Genomic DNA, 22,313 nt, shown 5'->3' with positions numbered 1-22,313 from the left:
AAGGAGACGGGCTCCTGGCGCTGCCTCTTCCGCTGCCTCTCCCGCTTGGCCCGCCAGCACACGTAGGCGGCCACCAGCAGGCCCACCCCGAAGATCAAGGTGGCCACCGAGACCATCTTAGCGATGTCCATTTGTGGGCCATTGATGGTGAAGGTGATGCACGTCGCTGCTACGCCGATGACCACGGAGACGATGCCGAAGGGGAAGATGCAGCGGTACCAGGATTTCTCAGTCCCACCCGTGGCCAGGGCCAGTTTGTTGAGCGTGGCGGTGGAGTCAGTGGCCGTGGCGAGCGGCAGCCCCGCTTTTCCTCCCTGCAGGCAAGTGAGTGAGTTGGACTTGCAACCCATCATGTTGGCGAGAGCAGCCGGGAACGACGGGCGCAGGGCGCGGGCGGGATGCGGGTCGCGGTCCTGCTGCCGTGCCCACGCAGGAGGGACGAGGCCGGATCCTACATGGCCAGCTCTGCCTGGGGCTCGGGACGCTTCCGTGCGGCCGGGCCGGAGCTCGGGCAGCCGCTGCTCTGGCTCCCAGCTTGGGCTCCCTGCTCTTTTGCTGCCGGAGGGAGCGGGGATTGGCGGCGGCGGCGCTGAGCTCATGGCGGTGGGAGGACCAGCGCGGGCTCGCTGCCTGTTAACTGTTTCGGGCACCTGGCAGGCAGCTGCCTGCAGCCCGGCTGGGATCGCTCCCAGCTTGTTCTCTCCCGCTTTGTGTCTGCTGCCACCGGCCTGGGGCCCGGGCGGGCAGCGCTGGCCCCCCACCGCCCTGGCCCCCGCAACACCCCGCGCGCCGGCCAGGCGAGCGGCGGCCTCCCAGGGCGACATCTGCGTGGTTTGCTGCTGCAAAGAGCCCTCCCGGCAGCTGCACAACCCCTCCTTGCCCTCAGAGCATTGCTATTGCCTCCTGCCGAGGTGCCCTTTCTCCCCTTTCACCCCCTGCTCTCCTTCTGCCAGCTTCGTCCCCTGGCACGGGGCTCAGGGCACCCTCGCCGCGAGCCCAAGGGGACACCGGTGGCACTGGAGGAGGCTGGAGGCTGAGACTCCGGACGGGCAGAGCTGCAGGAAGCTCTGCACATGTGGGAACAGCATGCACAACATGGAGAGAGGCTTCGAAGACCTGCAGCACTCCTGTCCTGGGCCTCTCTCCTACAGCACTCCCTGCTTTCTCTCCTTTGAGTGCCCAAATCCTGAATAAAGACGAATGATTTTGGAACAGCGATACTAAGCACACACAGTGTTGGCTCTGCAGCCTGCTCCAGCACAGAATCACGCACTTGCAGCAGCAGCTGTAGCATGGCAAGAAAGCTGCCTCTGTCCTGGCCGGCTCCATCCCAGGCTCGTGGGGAGAAGCAGGAGGATGGGGTGAGGATGCAAACAGCCCGGGGAGAGACCAGAGGGACACAGAGGCCGGAGCTGGGGGGACCAGGTCCTATCTGCACTCTTTGCTCTCGCGCTGTTATTTTTTTTTATAATTGGTTTTCCTGAAGGAGAAGGGAAAGGAATTAGGCATTGCAGCAAACGTAAGAAACCTGGAGCCGTTCCCAGGTCAGAGCTTCCCCCGAGCTTGTGGGGCCCAGCTGCCTCTCTGCACCGTCAGGAGGCCCAGAGGAAGCCAGAAGCAAGGAAGAAAACCCACATTTCGTTGGGAACGGACAAAATCTGAGCTGTGCAGAGAGTGGGGTCTACAGAGAGGTGAGAAGGCGAAGAAGCAGAGGAGCTGACACAGGGCGTAGCGTCTGACCTGGGACAGGAGAGGTTTGGGTGTTACTCTGGGTACGGGACACGAGTGCAGGGACCTTGCTCCCCGCGCCCACTGCGCGCTCTGGAGCTGTGCAGAGGGCTTTGTCCCCGAGGATGCAGCAGCACGCCGTGCCCATCCGGACGCCTCCTTGCCGCCAGGCTGCACGGCTCCCCTCGCTGCAGTGCAACGGCTGCTGCTACTGCTCGGTCCCAAATCCACGCCTGCCTGGTGCTCTCGGGGAGCTTCGCTCGCAGCCTGCCCAGCTCTCCTTCGTCAGGACTTACGAGGCCGCGTGCAGCACCGGGCACGGCGACCTTCCCTGCTCTGCGTGGCAGCGATGGCTCTTTCAAGGCACACCACCCACTTGCTGCTCGCTGCGAAAAGGCACCGTGCCCCGAGCAGACCTGCTCCAACAGCCAGCGCTGCTGACACCCACAAAGGGAACCCGCAGCCTCAACCGGAGCCGTTCAAAGGGAGGGGAACTGCAAGAATTGTGTTTCTTTGTACACAAAGCAATTTGGGAAAGCAGGAGGCTCACAAAGGGGACTGAGCGTTTTCAGAGGGGCTGTGCTGCTATTAACAGGGATTCGTGTCATCGCAGCTGCGCCCACGTGTGTCGCGAGCCGAGCACATCTGCACCCATCAAAATGCGACAGTGGGGGCAACATGAGGGAAAGCACAACCCCAGGGTGCTTGGGGAGCCCAAACTCACCTGCTTCGGATGCTTGAAGCCCACAGCCAGCAGCACGAGCCCGTGCCTGGGCCATTCGCTGTCCCGTGCCTGGGAAGGGCCGGCCGCGGGTGCCAGCAAGCCCTGGGCACATCTCCCCCAGCCAAGGCAAGCTGCTGACCTGCCCCAGGGATGCTTTTCTTCTAACAACTCATTTTGAGGGACCCTTCTCTGCTGTCCTATTGGAGCTTTGCTGCACAAGCAGCCTGGGAGTGCCAGCCAGGGGTGCCGGGAGCCCCAAACACCGCAGCAACCCCTGCTCCCACCCCAAAGCTCGGGCTATTTCCCTCGGAAGGAAGACGGGGAGCTGACGCCCTGAGGACAGCACCCCAAGGGAATGAGGACTTTCCCCGTCCCCAGCAGGTTCAGCACTTCCAGCCAGAGGAGCAAAGCCTCTGGTGCACCCAGAGCGCTGCCTTTGTGTCTCACAAGGACCTCCTAATACTCCAAAGACAGTTTAAAAGAAATGCGCTCCTTTAAACAGTGAAAAAGCAGAGGTGCAAGGGGCATGCATCGCAAAGGTGTCCTGGTTTTGCCCTCTCATTTGAACAGAAAAGCAAAATGCCTTGGCAGGACGAGGCCAGATCTGCACAGGGCTCAGGGTCACCTCCAGGAAACTTCTTTCCCTTGCCTGCAGAAAGCAGCCCCACGGACTTGCCCTTCTCCATCCCGAGGCCAAAACTGGGCAAATCTTTCTCTGATTGCACAGTAGGTTTCTGCAAAACCCACACATGCTCTCAGGGAAAGAGGAAACAGCTTCAAGTTGGTGTGAGCCTGTTCTTTTGCCTTTTTTTTCTTTTTGCACTGAGCCTCCCCCCAGCACCCTGCTCCGTGGCAGACGGACTCCTCCGCCTGCACCCTCAGCTCGTCTCCTCCACGCTCCTTCTGCGGTGAGCCTAAGGGTGTAATTTTCATGGCAGAAATAGGGACTCGCCTGTGCCACCTCCCTCTTCCTACAGGAGAGAAAAGCGCAGCTGGGCCTGGATGACTCACGCTGCAGGAGCCGAGGAGGAGGACGCCCAGCACAGCCCCACGGCGGGTGCTGGATGCGGCCGCAGGGATGCTGCCGAGAGCCGGGCAGAGCTGGGCTGCGGCGCCCTCCGGGTGGGGAAGGGCTCCAGAGCCCAGCCACCAGCACTGCACAAAGAGCTGAGGAAAAACAGCAACAAATAAAAACGCACACACCACCTGGAAATAGAAACTTCTGCTTCAGAGGTATGGAAAGAGAGCGGAGGGGACTCAGGGCTTCAGCGGGCAAAGAAAAGCTGCTTTTTTTGAGCAAGAAATGCAGATTCCTAGGAGGGAAACAGACTTGTTGAAATCTGGATGAGGAACCCAGACTCCCTCTAAAACCGAGGGATTACTGCACTTTTGAAGTAAGAAAACCCTGAGCCCAAGAGGATGCTGAGCACCCCAGGGAGGCCAGGGGAGGGGGGTGTCTGTCCCCTGTCACCCCATGCCCAGGGCCAGGAAGGAGCTTTGTGCCGGATGCCCATAACTGCACGGGCAAGCACGGATATCAGCATCTACTTTTCAAAGTAGATGGCAGAGATTCAAAATAGTTTAGAGCCCACAAGGAAATACTCAAAGAACACAGGGCCAGGATGCAGAGGCACCTACACCCAGAGCACTGGTGTGCGAGCCCCCTTGCTCCACTCACAGCTTCGCCAAACATAACCCGGTACCTCAGCACACGGCAGTGGTTCGGTACCAGTCCTACTGCATTCAGGGTGGCCTCACAGCTACCTGCTGGAGTTAAAGGGACAGCATAAAAGAAAGGGTTCACAGATGTAAGAATTATGCTTTATTTCTTTTTCCAAAAAACTAGGAGGTAATAGGCCTGAAAACAAGAACCGACCACCACCTTAGGGCAGAGATAATTAAAGATAACCTCTGTTGCACCATCCACATACACGCTTGCACTAGCCGCAAGAAATGCTCACACGTGCCCACCCTGTTTCTCACTTTTGGGACGTGAAGCTCAGCGTCATGGGGTCTGACTTTCAGAAATGCTTCAAACCACAGCCCGAGGAGTGTGCTCTGAACCAGCGACATTCAGGTGTTTGAAAACCAGACACCGCCAGACCACAAGAGGAACTGCAAAAACAGCCACCGAAGTTTATAAGAACTGAGGCAGACTTAGAAGTTTTTTTTCTTTTATTTCTTTTTTTTCTTTTATTTCTTTTTTTTTTTTCTATGGCTCTGTAAGGAAATTAGTAATCCTGCCATGTATTAGGCTGGTATGGTACTGTTAATGCATGAGCCATATCCTAAATTAAGACTTGACAAGAAATAGTGAATAACTATTTATTGCACACGTATGCCCCCTGATAAACAAACTTTGACTGCAGCAAACAGTTGCAATGAAGTGACAGCAGGTGAATGCCACGTTAACGGCTTTGCTGCAACTGCCCCTTGCCACAGATGGCCCAAATCGCAGCTGAGACCTGGACTGGGGCTTTCTCTGAGCTGCAACTCCAGCAGCTTTAATATTGCTGCCTGTCTTCAGCTGACAAAAGTTACCTAAGTATGCAAGGACAGTTCTTAAGTGCTAAAAGGCTGCAAACTTGGAGGGAGGGAGCACACAAGGGAGGAAATGGGAAAAAAAACAACTCGTATGGGTTGAGTGGGGGCAGTGGTGGTGCCAGGGCATGCAGCCCTCGGTGCTTGCAGTCACACTGGGGCTGTGCCCAGCTGGGGAAACAGTGATGGCAACGACAGCGTTAAGCCTCGAGCGCCTCCGTTAATTTTAAAATAAGAAGTGGGGAAGAAACTCGTCGCAGCAGGAAAGCTTCATTAGGGAAGCGCAGGTGGCCTCTCACGTTCCATTTTAAGTTACTGTATGCCACGGAAAACAGGCGGCAAAATACATCAGGACAAACAATCTTGGATTTGCCTCCCGAGGAAAGCATTCTGGTGACCTCAGAAGTGTTCTCTGGGTCTATGATTCAGCAAAAGAAAATAAATAAATAAACCGGGAGAATAAAGCAGCAACAGCCGCCAGGAAGTGTGGGTCTGAAAATAGCAGCAAAGTGTCACCTTCATCCCCTCCGACGAAGACTCCTGCAACACTGACAAGTTGCTAGGTGACATCTTCCTCCTGTTCTGGGTCCACGTCCTCATGCTGCCGGTGAGCCCCACCGGAGCATCTCCCATCGCAGGAGGGGAGGCCAGTGCCTGCAGAGGCTGCTTCACTTCAGAAATAGTGCTACCTTTTGAAATTAGAGATTCACATCTTACAAGAAGGATGCTTTCCTGAGGTTTCAAATATAGACAGGAGCAGATGGAAAAGAATTACTCTATCATCCGCCTGTCTCCAGCTGCGTGCCTTCTGAGCGCCTGCTTCCCGGAGCTTTGCAACCTCAGAGACCTCCCCTCGTGCCTCCCGCTGCACCCCCTGGCACCCACCAGCCCAGCACCCGGCATCAGACCGCAGCACAACCAGGTACGAAACAGAAATGGGCAAGTCCCACTAACCAGCAGCTAGCTGCAGGGCTGATCCACAGCAACTTTTTAGAAGTTTTCAGCCTCCGAAGAAGAGAGGCCACTGACACCTTCGTGCTACCGGCTTTCAGCTTCGGCTGCTTTCCTGGCCCCAGAGCTAAACAAAGCACTGGGCGAGCCCACGGCAGAACCTTGCCCAACTCATAGGGAAGGCACGCTGGCTTTAAGGCTAGAAGGTAAGAAATATTCTTAATACATCGGGAACAGCTATTTTGCTACAATTAGTGATTTAAAAACAACAACTAAACATTGCTACTTCCATTCCTAAGCAAAATTCTTAACTCATCATCCATAAATGGAGGCTGTAGCACTCATGCACTGCTGTGAGGAAGAAAAGCAAAGTCCTATATGATGCAAATCAGTAAGAGTTTGTTCACTCAAACAATCCTATTTTTGCAAGGACGACATGATAACTGTAGAGCTTCCTCACCCTCAGAGAGAAGACTCTAGAACAGCATAGTGATGAGCCCTGACAAAGAGCACCATTTATTCTTAGACAAAACCAGGTAGTTAAGATTGATAATAATTGCAGGGATTTTGCTAAGTGTACCAGATTTCCTAATTATGCTAAAAGCAAGCCTTCCAGGCTCACAAGTATGCAGTTGTGTTGTGACTTATATGGAGTCCAAACTTGTTAAAATATGAAAAATACTACGCCTGATTCATACCCGCACCCAGCAATTTGAATTCTGTCCCGTTGTACCATTATGCAGCCAACACACAATCATAATTAGCACCACAGACTGTTTATGGTTTTATTAAAAAAACTCCTGTTAAAAAATAATTATAATTCTGGTGCTCTTGCCCTGTGTGTGTTCATGTGTCTTGTTTGTACCAAATACTCGATTTCTCCTGAAGGCAGTGAGAACTGCAGGTTCCCATCACCTTGCGTGAAGGCAACGCCCAACAGGTTCAAAAGCAAGACTTGCTGTTATAAGAGGCTTCATATCATAGAGAAGTATTTGGAAATTTAGAACCCAAAGCAGATATATACATACACACACACACAGTGCAAGATCCTCAGCTAATGCAATTTTCTGAATTCCGCAGTTACGAGGGTGTGCCAGCTGCATAAACTGATGTGCAACAGATTTAATAGAGGAAAAAGGATCATGAGGTGCTGCAGAGGAGTACTACAACGTAATTCACAGTGAAAACTCACAGCGCACAAAGCAACCTCACTCTGACTTGAACGCGTGCATTAAGTCTCCCTTGTTTTCTTCTTTTAAACTGGAGACAAAATAAGACCAATATATTGTTTCTCACTGCAACACACAAGGACTGGAGGGGGAGAAGCCTGAAGACATACAACCAGCAAGCCCAAGCACAGCTAGGAGCTTCTGTTCTCTGAAACCAGAAGCAAAGATTGCAGACAGGCTTCTTCCAAGGCCGGTCTTCTCTGCTGACTCAGAGCTTGCCTTCTATTTGCTTTTTCCTATCCTAACTCCAGATCCACTGATTATCTTTCTTGTTCTGTCTAAAAATAAGTCAAACATCTCCGTTTGCGTGCCTAAATAGCCCACTGCTGTAATTTCTCGCCTTCTGAAATTACAGTTCAAAACTTGCTTTTAATTCCAACCCCCCCATTACCAGCTCTTTATATTCCAGCACACAAGGAACAGTGCTGCTTGCCCTCTTCCCTCTAACTGGGCTCAGATTAATTAACAAGCAATAGATTTTTCTCGATTACAATACTAAAGACCTTCTTTTTTCACAAATTAAAAAAGCATGATGATAGATCTTTTCTTCTGGATGGTAGCTTTGATGTTACAAAAATAGTACTCGATCTGCATGGTGGATAATAGAAATTTTAATACTGATTTAATGAATTGTTTTCGTGTCAGACTGAGTCATGCTTAGGGTTTTTGTTTTGCAAGTTTTTTTTTTTAATCACGGTAAAGGAAGACTAGGAAGTTTCCAGTGAAACAAGACTGTGCCAGGCCCGGTGTATATGCTTAAAAGATGTCTTGCTCCAGAGATGACAGATGTGGCAGGACCAAGCTAATGAGTAAATGAAATAATATCAATCTCCATTTTACAGATAAGCGAAGAGCCTGTGGTGTCAGATCCATCATCTGCTACAGCCTCTCAGTGACCCCACCTGGTGAGAGGACTCAGGACTGGAAACACACAGCTGTGAACTGGCTTCCTGCCCAAAATCTATGCTGGCCCTTTCTCCCTGCTCTCAGAAAGCTATTAAAGCATTTCCAACTCATTGCTTGCGGTATACCAAGAATTAGATACCCTGGGACAGACCGGAGGAGTGCCATGCTTCCTGCATTACCAGTGTTCAGCATCCTCTGCATGGTTTGCATTCACATGTAATACAGTAACGTTATTTTCAAATTTATCAGAAGTGGGCATAAAGGTTCTCAGTAAAGCTTCAGGTGGAAGTCAAGCTCTTACACTAAAGACAGTCTGATAAGCACACTATTTTCTCCACTATAAATCCTCTAAATTTTGGTTGTTGGTAGCACAACATTTCCATTTAGGCACCACGTTAGTCAATTCAGCTTCTGTAACTCTGGGAGAGACTGCTTTGAGTTGAAAAAAAAAAAAAAAAAAAAAGCATGTGTGTGTGTCTCAATGCTTCTGCTACAAGTTTGCTGTCCAGAAAGCAAGGACTCAGCATTTTAGAGTACTGCTACCCTTTCTAATAATCCCTGACCAGCACAACTGAGTGCACACGGCCTAACAAATGGCTGATTCAGGTTTACGTGCTTCAGACTTGACTACATACAGTGCTTTAATTAAGCAGCCTGCTCTCTGGAGCTCATGCAGAAAGCTCATTTCAAGAATAATGCTGGCAGCAAATTTGTTACCTACAGAGTGAGCTGGGAGTTCTCCCCCCAGTTCAACACTTACCCACCTAAACTGCTTCTTGATGAAATGCACCTCTCTCATACAGTCAGTCTGGTTTTGCCTCTCCAAACCATGATGCCTGGGCAGCTGGGAAACCTGTCCTGCTTTTGCTGCGGGCGTGGGACCCTGAAGCCCATGCTTTATGCAGTCACCCACTGTTAGATCCCCTCAAAAAGGATGGAAGAGGAATGATAGTCCTCCATGTCAGTTTCTGAGGTTCACCTTGTCTCCTAACGAGGAAGACTCATGTTATTTCTGCATTAGATGGAGAATGCCTAAATCCATGCTGCTTACTCTCTACGTTCTGTATTTCTCAAAAAAGGAGCTGTCGCAAGCACTTGATGGCATATCTGAGAATATCTGCTGCATAAAACCCTTGAAGGTTTCAACACTAAACACCCAAACCTAACCTAACAACTAGTGCACGTGAAACTCTGTAAGAGGGCCTACTGATTGCAGTGTGCACTGACAGAAGCACTTCTTCCCACTTGCCAATCATATTTAAAAAACAAAAACGGCAAGCATAAAAGTGGCAGAGGGGAAGGAAGGGAGGAAGCTGGTAGAAAAGAAACTAGAGCAGTTGGAAGGGTTTTAATATCGCAGGTTCTGTAAAGAAATGAGAAAACAAACCAAACAACAACAAAACCACCTCTACCCACAATTCGGCTTCATGTCCTTCAGCAGTGAAAGCTAAAAACTTTATAAGACTCTACTGTAAGGGACAAGGCAGGAATAAGATCTGCTCATACTTCCTGACCCTCTCGGCTTGGCTCAAGTCTGCACAACACTGGTATCACCTATTACTTTCACAAAACACTGTATATTTCTTGCATTTATGGTAATACTATTTCCTGAGATCACAAATATAATCTTTTATCTTCATCTCATTTTGAAGTACCAACATAACTTTCTCCTGTAACAATGGCACATTTTCTAACAAAAACAACACCCCCCCCCCCAAACTCAGAGTTAAGCTGCTATTGAATCTTCCTATCTGCTATTGCACAAGATTCATTTGAAAAAGTGAGTCATTCAGATGATTTAAAGTCTTACATATTTATGAAAATTGGCAAAATTATAAAATGCCTTTCAGATAGTGTAGGAAGCATAACAAAACCACACTGCACCCAGAGGCACAGAACAACCCAGCTACCTGCCAGTCAACATCTTGGTGACTCTTCTGCAACTGCTCCTACATTTTCAGCTTTCCTTTGAGCTTGAAGCAACCCCTGCCCATGCGATCACGTTCCTGTGGGCTTCGTCTCTCTTTCACACTCCTTTCACACCTGTGCAGGCCCTGTTGTGGCTGCCAATTTACATCAGACTGCTCCGAGCAGCTCCTCACGCGTGCTGGTATGCCTGGTGGCAGGTCTCACCGATCTGATGGTGAAGTGCCTCTAGCTTCTTCCTTCACCCCAGATTTCTGATGAATTCCCATGCCGTCACACACACAGCCACCTTCAGGTATCTTGAAGGGGCAGATGCCTAGTCACACAGAGAAAGCTGGCTTGGGTCTGGGGGAAGAAAAACGTGGGATAAGCCTTCCATCCCTTTACCACCTACACAATCACGCTAAACCAGCATTTTCCCAACCTTTTTAACAAAGTCAAGAGGTCATATACAGTTGTCCCTTACAGCAGCTCCATACTACATCCGTCTGTTCATGCATCCGCTTCCACATATGCATGCAGAAAAAAAAGCCAACCCTTCAGATAAAATACATCCAGGCTCAAAAGCAAACATCCCTGGGTAGCTGCTGTGTGCTTCTGTTGCACATGCCAGAGCTGCCCTAACTGCCGACTCCATGGGAAATGAAATCCTATATATGAACAAACAAATGCAATCCGATAAAAAATAAATGAAAGAGAAAGTAGGAGATGCTGATTTTCATATATTTGGATAATTTTCAGTGAATTGGGAGCACGTCAGAAAGGGCCAAATATTTGGAAAAGAGAGACAACCTTATCTCCTGCCATGAAAAAATAATGACCAATGTCAGCATTGCTAAGAGATAAATCACTCCAAACAAACAGCTCAGTCCAGCGACATGATACAGTGCGAGTCAAACTAACAAGGATTAAAATGCTGCAGTGGCCCTTCTCTAAATGGACTTAAAAATGCAGAAGTATTCCATACGACTCTAAAGCATTGCTTAAATTGCTACACAGCAATGCCAGGGGATGTAAGGCCCACAAGCGAAGACCTAAGATGCATGAAGAACCAAAGCTGGAGTTTTTCCCGTGGTGATAAGGTCAGAATTGCTCAAGTACCTGTATGTCCCATAGCTGGGCAGGATATTGCACTAGTCACTCTGGAAAACGACTCCAGCAGCCACCAGCACAGATTCACCAGCAACGCAAAGGGCTGAGTGCCATCTACCGGGCTGCTTTGTCAGCTCTCTACTGCTGCAGCTGGATTTCCCTGACATCTCCCCTGAGTGCAGACAGCCCAAACCTTCTCAGACTGCTGCCTCAGGCATGATCAACACCTAAGATGATCCAGCAAAAGTATTTCAGTTATAGGCTAGTGCAAATCATTACAAAAGAGCCTGGCGAGTTGTGAAACTACCTGAAGAGGCCCCTGCTCTGAGCAGCAACGTGGCTGGCAGGCTACCAGGAAAGGACTGCTCCAGCTGCAGAGTGGTGCAGGTGCCAGCCCAGCTCGGAGCAGTTGGCTGTCTGGGAACCAGACTAGTTCCTGAAGAGGCACTACTGCATGCAACCTCGGCTTCTGTGGCTGAAGACATCAGAAACATTGCCAGTCAGTGAATATTAGTCAGTCACAACTATAATGCTGGTTATATACCAATTTGTGAACACGGTAATAGGGAAGCAGAAGCTCAGGTTCTCTGGATTTTCTGACACTGGAAAGCTGTGCCCCCAGTATACTGCGATCAGTGTAAATTACGTCTCACGGATAGCTACAGTCTGAATACAAGGGCAGTGTCACGGCTGAAGAGGTCAAGAATCCAGAGCTGGCTGGACAGACAGACCTTGGAAGACTTTGAAGAAAAGCCAACAGCAGTACCCATGGAAACACTGAAGGTTTCTGAAGCTTCAGAGAGCCTCAGAATTAGCAGGTTGTAAAACTCATATACAAAGAAAAAGCCAAAAGCCAGGAATTTAGTTTCCTTTAGTTGGACCAACAAGCAGAATAAAAAAAAAAAAAAAAAAAAGTTATTGGTAAAGATTTATTCCTTAAAACTGTCTCTGGTTATGTGAATGGCTGGTAGGAGGTTCTCACCAGATCAGTCTGCCAGCTCATCTCTCACCAGCACAGGGAATCGCTTGCCGCCTTCACAGAGCTGGGTGTAAATCGCCCGATACAGCTGAGCTGCAGAGGCCTCTGGGTATGCCTTGGACTCCAGGACAGGCAGGAGTTCTGTCATCGTGAGCTGGGCAGGAACAAAGAAGACACGTCACCAGAGCGGGGCCAGGGTGCACTTCGAGGATTCCTGGAACTGAAGTGGCTGCATAACAAGCAAAAGCTACCCAGAGCAGTATGAGTAATAGCACATTAACTGGCAGATAAATGCTTTCTTTTGTCATATTTAACAGCGACAGAGTTGTTCATCCCCTGCTCATAAAGCACACCAGCAGCCACCCAGCGCTCCTCAACCAGCGAGATAAGTGGCAGTGCTTTTCTTCTGCGGCCTCTGTCAGCGCCGCGCTGCAGAGAAGGCCCAGCGCTGGGATGAGCTCAGCTCTCTGCAAGAAACTCAAAGCAAGCATGTACGAAATTGATTTGGGAGCTCTGCAACCACACAGCAAAGAGCTTACTCACCCACTGCTAAGTTCAACTCCTCATTTATAACTGATTGCTCTTGCCTCCTCCCACTTGGGTCACATTAATACAAGACAGGTGGGCCAAAGGCCAGCTCCAGCCCATGCAGAACAGGGATGCTCCTGGGGATGCCAGAGCTGTCTGACTTTCCCTGATCTGACCTCTGGCTTATTAAGCCTAGCTCATGATCTCAGTCCACACTCCCAAATGACCACTGGCCTTTCACAGTATAATTAGCATCACAAAGCTCTGGGACGATGACCGGGACTGACAACTCGAGCAGAAGTGTACTTCCTGTCAAAGGACAAAGTTACCCTTTAGTGCCCCAGTCCTGCATTAATACTCAGAAAGGCATTTTGCCTGGAATTTTTTCAGCTAGTATCTGCTAATGAACTCCAAGCAGTCTGCTCATTAAAACTCCACACAGCCTACTATGCACACTGCCTTCCCAGGAGAAGAGTGGACAATAAATTGCATGTGACAATCACGTCCCTCAAAGCGTGGTTCAGTGGTGGAAACAAAGGAAGACCCAAACAGAACAGAGTACAGGACATCTGCAGGGGGTCCCCTCTCCAGTCCTCTATAAACCCCTGCAGGAAACAGGGACAGAGCACAGCTGCTAATCTCTGGAAAGAGTTAAGATTTGTGGACATAAGGAGAAAATTGGCACAAGAGGAAGTGCTACATTTCCCCACTTCCTATGAGAAAGACCCTTCTCTCTTCCATCCCCTGATCTGCTCCTAATGCAGAAGAACAGAGGGAAACAGACCTTCACCACAGACAAGCTAAGAGTTAACAGGACTTTTTATGATTCTTGCTGTTCCTCTACAGAAAGGCAATGGACAGTGCTGGCCCAGAAATATGAAGATCATTTCCCAGTGTATTTATCTTGTACCATGTCCATTCCCTTCACCTGTCCCAATAATTTTACTTACCTTGCATATTCTACACAGAGCTGCTTCAGATACTCAGTGCTCACCCAACACAAAGCATCTATTTAAATACATGTGCAGAGGAAATAGGGCCAGTCAATGAAGCATCAGGCTTCAGTAACTACTACATTTTGGGCACACAAATAGCAAAGATCTCACAACCCGTAATTCAAGGATATAGCACTAAAAGCCCTGCTGAAAACAAGCAACAGTCCATCTTCAGCCAGAAAGGGAAGTATGGCCACTTACAAATAACTCTTCCCCAGGTTATTAAAAAAAACCTGCTTTTCCAAAGCCTCTGTCATTGAGATAGATCAAAGGGTATGTCAAAGGAAGAGGGTACATGTGATTTCACAGATCTCTGCCCTTTGCTGTTGGAGGTTGAGAAGAACAAATGATCCCTGTGCAGCAAGCTCTCTGGTGGAGAAGCTGACCTCCTTTCATGTTCTTACAGGAAGTCTCAGGAAGGTAGAGTCAAGAGTAGCAGCACAGTGGTTTGAAATTAAAAGGAAAACAACAGACAGCAGAGAAGTTCACCGGCTGAAGAGGTCACACAGAAGAGAATGACAGATTGGGGGCCCTAAGGGGACTATAAAGGGCTGCCAAAAGCAATCTCCAAGCACTACCAACATCCTCCACTGCCTTACTCCAAAAGAGTGGCTAAAAAAAGGGTCTGACACTTAAAGCGCTCTGCTGCGGTCTTAAAAGAGTAAGTCTGGCTATCTGCAAAGTGAGGCACTAATGGGACACAGATGACACAGACCACAGACATGAAGCATAAACACAGAAACACCACTGGGAGGGCCTGCTGAACTACTGCTCCTCCATCGTGATCCAGTATCCCAACTTTTGCACCGCAATTGTCCTTTTCTTGCCCTACCACAGTAGCGTTAACACTCTTAAAGACTCACCTTTTGTAAGGCAATTTCCTGGTGCAGCATTGACACTTGCAGCTTCAAGGCAAACAGGTCCCTCAGCTCCTGGAAACTGGAGTACCAGAGGAGAGGCACAGCCAGCGTGCCTGCACTGCCACATGCCCGACCCCTGGCAGGAACACAGGTGGGACAGCAGTTTCCTACATCCCCAGTGCAGCCTGGGTGCAGCCTCATCTGGGACTCCACAGCTGTCAGGATGGAGAATTGGCAGGAGACAGGAATATGCAAGTTAAACCCGTACTTGCAGAACTTGTCACCTACTTACTCTTCCTAGAAATTAATGACTAATGACATTAGACTTGTCAGGGTAAGCTCCTCATACATGGCACAATCTTAAGTTACAGCATGCAGTGTCCCCAGTCTCTTGATGGTTCCGTCACCAACTCTTTTGAATTGCACCAGATAAAATTTTCGAGCCTCTCCCAAACACAGGTGGGTGGCAAACAGGTACCATGGCTTCACTTGCCACCAGAGAGGCTTTTATGTACTACTTTACCACAAATGACAACCAGGAGAAAAATGATGTTGGTCCATAATGTCCTGAACACAGAGGGCAAACCACTGTTCAAGCATAGCTGGCCACATTCATACCTGACCAGAAACACAAGGACTGGCTCACCTGCTTGCAGAAACTGCAGCTTATGCAAGCATTGGGAGACTGTGGTTTGCAAACCTTCCAAGGTTAGCAGGCTTTCATACTCTCTTTGCAGAGTGGGATGGTCTAGAAGAGAAGCAGAGCAAAATCAGTAGGCATGAGCATACTGCAACTTTCTTCCACATATCACCTCCTGGAGCGCCCTTGGGTTAAACCAGCCCTTACTTTGGACAGAGAAGGCTCCTGTCCCTGTCCCTCATGTCTGGCACACACCAAGAGCAAAAGATGCATGGAATTGGAACCCACCAAAATCATCCTTACTTCACCCTCTGCCCTCCTCCCCCATTTCCCTTTTTTCTTACCTGCAGGCTCAGCTTCCATATACTGGCTCAGAAGGGATGGGACATCCTGGAGGACCTTTAATTCCTCCTCTATCTCCGCAGGACTGAGTGCTGGCGTCGGTGAACAAAACTCAAACAGCAGCAGCTTAAGGAACATTACACAGCACAAGCTCTGTGCGCTACATTGAGCCCCAGGTAGCTGGGATCAGGGGCGGTGGCAGAGGGTCAGCAGCCCATGAAGTGTCATTTGCAGACAGCAGGTGGGGATAGCACAGCTGTCTGCGGCCTCTTTACCTCGTGGCCTTGTTTGTCTGGATACCAAGTTTTATAACTATTCCAAAGCTGCACTATGAAAAAGAAAAAATACTTCCTACAGACTGGACTTAACCTCCTGTTATTGGAGGCGTAACTCTCCACATGGAAGTACCTCCTGAACTGACTGAACCCGCTGCTTGCTGCACTGCACCACACCACACGCTCTTGGAAGGGGGTTGCGAGCTGAGGAAGGATACAGTAGTCTGGATCCTCTCTGTAAAACGCTTCCTTGCAGCTGCTGCATCTGCACTTGTTTGGCAGAGACGGCTTTTCTCCCATGCCCTGAAAATTCAAAAGGGAGAGGACATGGAAGAGTTATGCTGTGTTGTGCAAGACAGCGCTCACACTGAGCTGTGACACACCGATACGACATCAGCACTTCAAACACAAGCATCTTCCTCGCCACTTTCTTTTACCAGAAAAAGTGGCTGTTCACTAGCTTTTCCCCCCTCAGTTTTACAGACTGGTATTAGACCGACAGTAACACCCTACAGAAAGCTTCAAACACTGCAAAACACCCATGTCCTTTCTCTCAGCTTGGTTTGAGGGGAAGAGTTTACAGCCAGCAGAAGAGACAACACACTTCCATAAAACAGAACGTGAACCTGCAGCACATCAGTAATTCTGCTGCATTTCCCTACATGTGGTTTTATCCCACAGGAAACATAATAAGCTTCCATTTTTTTCTTGGGGGGGGGGGGAGGGGGGGGGGGGGACAAGTCTCTTGCATTTCAGTACATTTGCTCTTTTAGCAAATGTGTACAAAAAGGTTACTATGGTAGAGCAGACGGGACAAACACTCACCCTAGCTTTTACCGCCACGATTCCTTCATCAGCTGAACTTCCTCGAGACTCTTCTTTAATTTAACTTTTAAGTCTTTAAATTTAAATCTTTAAATTTAACTTTAAATCTTTCTAAGTACAAAGTGGCATTTTTGGCAAGAAGCATGACAGCCGTGCACCAGTATCATGGACACAGAAACCAGAGGTTTAAGCACAGTATCAAAGTAATCTGGATAGGACCTTGTATCAGAGACCAGGTTTTAGAAGAAAATGTTATGCTAATAACAGTGCTACCAAGGAGGTGCATTTAACCTACAGACTTCAACATTCCCACTGATGCCCAGACCCCAAAACATCCTTTATTCAAATGACTGCTTTAAAGAGCTGGTGCATCTCAGCCATTTCCCCCCAAACCTGCCACAACAAACAGCAAGAGCCATCAGGAGGAAGCTTAAAAATAGCTACGTAGTACATGACTGTCTAACCCAAGCGTGCATGTGTCTTCTCTCCATCTGGCTGGATCTTTTAAATCATGATAGAAAATGCAATTTTCAGAAACACATTATGCAAAGAAATAGTAAGGTTAATGGAACAGAAAAGAACAGAAGTTACCATGCGTACCAGGCAAGACGCATTCTCTCTCTAAGTGATCTTCAGCACAAAGGTTATTTTCAATTTGTCACTAAGTTGAAAGTAATTGTGAAGAGTGTAAAATTGTACTGGAGTGATTAGGATGCTGAAAGGCTCAATTTACAGGGGAAAATTAAGGGAACCAAGTCTTTACAACTTGCTGAAGGGCATCTGACAAATTGCTGTCTGATAAATGACAGTTCCCCACAGGAGGAACAATTCTTGAGGGTAACACAAAGAGCTGTAACTAGATTCAGAGTTAAGCTTAATATCTGGACAAATCACGTAATTAGAAATATGCTAAATTATCACAAGATTTCCCAAACGAAGTGGTGAAAGAATCCTTCCTGGGGACTGGAGAATAGGCAAAAGACGTGCTTGGGTCAGCAACGGATTGGGAAACTTTCATTGCACAGGGTATACAGGCACCCATGCCACACGGTTTCCTGCCTTCAACCTCTAGAATACAGGCTGAGCGAAGACTTCTGCAGCACTTAAACCTGTGATCAAAGCATCCCTGTACGTTTTCGATTTGGGGATTAACAAGGATTAGCACTCTGAAAACAAACGTAAAACTACTGGCTAGATCAGCATGAAAACACACACAGTTGAGAGCAGCCTTGCACACACCCGGGTGGGACTGATCCTCCTGCTCCAACACCGCAGGGCCGATGCCCAGCCTGCCCCAGAAACCAGCCAGGGCTCCCCCCAGCCTGAGCCCTCCTTCCCAGCCCTTCAGCAGAGGGCAGTCGTGGCCTGGATGACCAGGCTGGGCTTACCTGCAGTTCCTGGAATAGGCTTTCCTGTAGGGCTGAGGTAGCTTCAGCTGGCATCTACAAAACAGGAAAATCGTTAACTTTGACTACTGGAGGTCAGCAGAGCCTGGTCTTCACGTAGAGAAAGTTACATTTTGTCTAAATTTGAAATGAATTTAGCTGTAGTGGAAGATGTCAAAAGCCCTGGAGATGGAATCCACCACTGCCTTCAGCCTGTCCTCAAGGAAGAGGATTAGTCGCCTCCACAAACATCAAAGGAGCTGACGTGGGAGAGCTCCTACGCCCTACCACCAGCAACCAGCGCTTCATCCAAGGTGAAGAGCCAGGACCAAGCCCTGACAGAGCAGAGTGAAGACACACAAGCAACGCCTTCAAGGAAGCTAATCATTAAGAATGTGTGCACACGCAAACCTTCCTAACTATACTGCCATACCTGAGCACGACAAGGCAGCTTTGCTTAGCGTCACATGACACAAAGCAACGCAAAAGGAACATTTCAGCTTCCTCTGGGTATATTCCTCTTAACCCCGTAGCAGAATAAAACCTAACTTGTGATTGCAAAAACATGCATGTTGGCAGGTATGGCTAGAGCCATGTGCAAACTACGAACACGGGACTTCAGGGGACTGGGGCGATTAGTAGATGGAGCGGGAGTTCAGGTGGTGTTTTCCTCCACCCCTACAGTGACAGGGAGGGGTACAGAGAGGACACGGAAAGCCCACCTGATAAACACATGGCTCAGGGACTGGTGCCAACACAGAAATTTTGGGTTTTTTGACCACAGGGTGCTTTACTCAGCACACGGCCTGATGGCTGCAGCTGGGTCCCACCTGTCTCCAAGGGGAAAACGGATCCTAGCCCAGGAGCTGGCAGGGCTCATTGAGAGGGCTTTAAACTGGGTAGGAAGGGGGATGGGGATGAAATAAGGCTTCTTAGAGGTGTGCTGGGGGAACAATGTCAAGGCTGGGGGAGAAGGCAATGGCCCAACTGAAGTGCACCTACACTAATGCACGCAGCACGGGCAACAAACAGGAGGAGCTGGAAGCCATCGTGCAGCAGGCAGGCTATGACTTGGTTGCCATCCCGGAAACGTGGTGGGACCACTCTCATGACTGGAGTGCTGCAATGTCTGGCTATAGGCTCTTCAGAAGGGACAGGCAGCACAGAAGGGGTGGTGGTGTGGCTCTCTATATTAGAGTGTTTTGATGCTGTGGAACTCGAGGCTGGGAATGATCAGGTTGAGTCCCTGTGGGTTAGGATCAGCGGGAAGGCCAACAAGGCAGGCATCCTGGTGGGGGTCTGTTATAGACCGCCAAACCAGGATGAGGAGATGGATGAGAAGTTCTACAGGCAGCTGGCAAAAGTTGAGAAATCATCAGCTCTCGTCCTCGTGGGGGACTTCAACTTCCCAGACATATCCTGGAAATGCAATACAGCTCAGAGGAAGCAGTCTAGGAGGTTTCTGGAGAGCGTGGAAGATAATTTCCTATCGCAGCTGGTTAGTGAGCCTACCAGGGGAGGTGCCCCACCGGACCTTCTGTTCACAAACAGAGAAGGACTGGTGGGAGATATGGTGGTCAGGAGCTGTCTTGGGCAGAGTGACCACAAAATGGTAGAGTTCTCTATTCTTGGCGAAGTCAGGACGGGGATCAGTAAAACTGCTGTCTTGGACTTCTGTAGGGTTATGAAATATCAGAAGTCTTAATTAAGGGACTTCTGAAGTTCCAGCCATCCAAGAGTAAGCCCTTAGCATGGAAATGTGTACTCAGTTACTACAACGGCTTCTAAATTGTAAAGGGTCCTTTCTACTGACAAGGATCTGAGGAGCTCTGAGACCAAAGCAGGTCCTACAGAGCAGTGGACAATAGAGCAGACTTGGCAGATGTGCCAGGCTAAATGTCCAGCAGAGCAGAACAAAGGTTCCCATCTCCCAGCACTCACCCCTGTTGCTGGACAGTGACTGTCCGAGGTGAGGTGCTCCCTCCAGAGATGCCTTCAGCTGTTGGGTTCTCCTTTCTGCTGGACTCTCCACGGGAACCACAGCTTTTCTTCCCTGCATCAATTAGCTGCCTGCCAGCAGCTACCAAGTTCCTTTCCCCAGATGAATCCCTTATGCAGAAGCTTTGCTGCTCCTTGAGAGCAGATTTGGATGAACCAGGTGCCCTTTGGAGTTCAGTCGCAGCACAGACCCCTTGGTCACTGGCACTGTTGGCAGGCCTGTGACTCCTTCCTTGTTTGGAAGCCACCCCTTTTGAAGAGCTCTTCCCAGCTGTCCTGGGACCCTGAGAAATACATCTGGCTGGGGCTCTCCTTTGTGTTTTTTTCACATCTGGGTCAGTCCTGTAAGGTGCTCTTAGCTGGTATGGAGCGGGCTTCTTCAAAGAGGCAGGCTTTTTGCTTACAGCCCTCACCTCCCTGGTCACAGGGACATCTCTGACAGACACAGGCACTTGCTGTTCTTGAGCATTCTCGAAAGCAGGTCCTTCATCTGCAGGTTTCTCTGCTGGAGCTACTTGGGCCTCTAACGGAGTTTTTGAGATGCTTTTCCGGACTTTCAGAGCCTTCTCTAAGGCCCTGTTCAGCAGCTCCAGCTCTTCCAGCTCCTTTGGTGAAGGCCTGCTCTCTGCGAGAGGAGAAGATGTATCAGAAGATCCAAAACCGAATCCTCCCCATTTCTCTCTACATTACCTCACTCTTCCAGCTGCTGCGGGAGGAAATGGAACCCACTGAACGGTGCGACAGGTACTGTGGCCACACTCCCACAGCGAGTGCACAGAGCAGCAGGCAGATATGCCCAAACCCCCGAAGACCCAGCACAGATGGGAGTCACAGAAGGAGATCCTCCGGAGGCAGCCTCCCCCTTGGCTGACAAGCGTCATCTCGGTCGGGCCTCGGTTACCGCACCACAGCCCCATGTGCCACGGCGTTGGTGGAAGGGAGAAGCAGAGGAAGGCTTGCAGGCAGCGCAGCGCAGCGGAAGGGCTTCTAACACCTGAGCTGGCTCGGCCCCGGCCAGGCCAAGGCCCTGCGTGACACCAGGTCGAGAGGGAAGCGCTCACCACATCCATCCCCGGAGCTGGCCTCTGGCTTCGGCTCTTCATCGTCCTGGCTGTCCCTGCGCGGGGGGCACACAGAGCACAGACCGGCAGTGCTGCACACCCCCGGCCCGCCTCCCTCCTCCGGGGCCCGCCGCCCCCCGCTCCCGCAGCGCCGGGAGCCTCGGCCGGGGGCCTGCGGGGGGCTGGAGGCGCAGACCCGGCTCGGGGCCGCACTCACCGCCGCAGGAGGGCCCGGCTCCGCGCCGCCCGCTGCTCCAGCTCCCGCCGCCGCTCCGCGCCGCCGCCCAGCGCCGCCGCCAGCGCCGCCGCCAGCCTGCAAGGCCCGGCCGGGGCCGTCAGCCCGAGCCGCCGCCGCCGCCGGCCAGCCCCGCAGCCGCCGGCACCCCGCACCCGGCGCCCCGCAGCCGCCGCCCCGCTCACCGCCGCCCGCAGCCCGCAGGCAGCATGGCCCGCTCCGCTCCGCTCCGCACCGCCGGGCGCTCCCGCTCCGTCCTGCCCGGCCAGGGCCTGTGCGAGGCGGGCGCTGAAGGGGAAGGGCGGCCCCAGCCCGCGGAGCACCGCCCAAGGGCTCCGGGGCCGGCCCCGCTGCGCCGCCCGCCCCCGGCCGCCCCGGTCCGCCCCTGCCCGCCCGGACCGCGGGGCCGGGGGGTGTTGGGGGCCGCGGTGCCCGCGTAGGGCGTCTGAGGTGTGGTCGCCTCGGAGGGCTGGATCCCCAGGGTGGGATGTTCGGGGTTCCCCTGTCGCCCCGTAACTGCAGGCTTTCGTGGAGAGAAAGCCGGGGGGCTCTCGGTGCGCCCGAAGCGCTTGTGGAGCCAGGACTGTAAGCCCCTCGCGAAGCGTTATTTTTATATCAGTAAAAGCGTGGAACTGATCTCGCAGTGCGTTCTAGGCTGCCACCAGCATCGTCGCAGCCTGCTTCCAGAAGCCGTTTGTGCATCTGGGGCGTGCAAAGAACGGATTTCTGCAAACTTCGCAACAGAACCGGAGCATTATGTCATCCTCTCACCAGCCTGTGTCTCGCAGGTAGGCCCGAGTTCACAACACCCAACGATTCTGCTTTCCGAGGCCAAGCAGTGCCCAGCCTGCTCCTCCACGGGCCAGCGGGCCCCGCAGCGCTACCCGAAATGCCGGGCAGGGCACGCAGGAACCGGGCAGGTCAGCGGCTGCAGTGCTGCGAGCCCACGCGGCACCGGCAGGGCCCCTGCAGGCCTTCTGGATGGATCACCTCTTTGGACACAAAGGGCTTGGAATCGCCAGGTGTGCTATAATTTGCATTTTGGTGCAAACAACGAGTCCCTAAGATGTTTTTGGCCAAATAGGTTGTTTCA

At 50.9% G+C, this 22,313-nt stretch overlaps 1 protein-coding gene across 4 annotated transcripts; it reads right to left on the bottom strand.

Annotated features, from left to right (window-relative positions):
- Nucleotides 1-4,709: 4,709 nt before the first annotated feature.
- Nucleotides 4,710-21,504, bottom strand: TEDC2 (tubulin epsilon and delta complex 2). 4 transcript variants are annotated; one of them, XR_007708868.1, is made up of 13 exons: nt 21,406-21,504; nt 21,203-21,298; nt 20,986-21,041; nt 19,868-20,549; nt 17,930-17,983; nt 15,935-16,019; nt 15,444-15,552; nt 15,106-15,207; nt 14,463-14,674; nt 12,080-12,230; nt 9,990-10,350; nt 5,948-6,143; nt 4,710-5,682 (listed from the first exon to the last, which is right to left on the bottom strand). XR_007708868.1 is itself a non-coding variant. In XM_050713786.1 (11 exons), the coding sequence occupies exons 1-10, from the start codon at nt 21,429-21,431 to the stop codon at nt 12,084-12,086; spliced, it is 1,569 nt and encodes a 522-aa protein (XP_050569743.1). In that variant the 5' UTR covers nt 21,432-21,504; the 3' UTR covers nt 10,969-11,572; nt 12,080-12,083. The 4 variants fall into 4 exon arrangements, 2 of the variants coding, with proteins under 2 accessions (XP_050569743.1, XP_050569742.1); XR_004778997.2 differs by lacking the exon at nt 21,203-21,298 and having other exon boundaries at nt 4,711-5,682; nt 21,406-21,446; XM_050713786.1 differs by lacking the exons at nt 4,710-5,682; nt 5,948-6,143; nt 9,990-10,350 and adding an exon at nt 10,969-11,572.
- Between the last annotated feature and the right edge of the window lie 809 nt (nt 21,505-22,313).

The sequence above is a fragment of the Cygnus atratus genome, chromosome 15 (assembly GCF_013377495.2).
Source record: "Cygnus atratus isolate AKBS03 ecotype Queensland, Australia chromosome 15, CAtr_DNAZoo_HiC_assembly, whole genome shotgun sequence".
Taxonomy (NCBI): domain Eukaryota; kingdom Metazoa; phylum Chordata; class Aves; order Anseriformes; family Anatidae; genus Cygnus; species Cygnus atratus.
The sequence above is the reverse complement of the archived record's forward strand: the minus strand, read 5'-3'. Positions and strand labels throughout refer to the sequence as shown.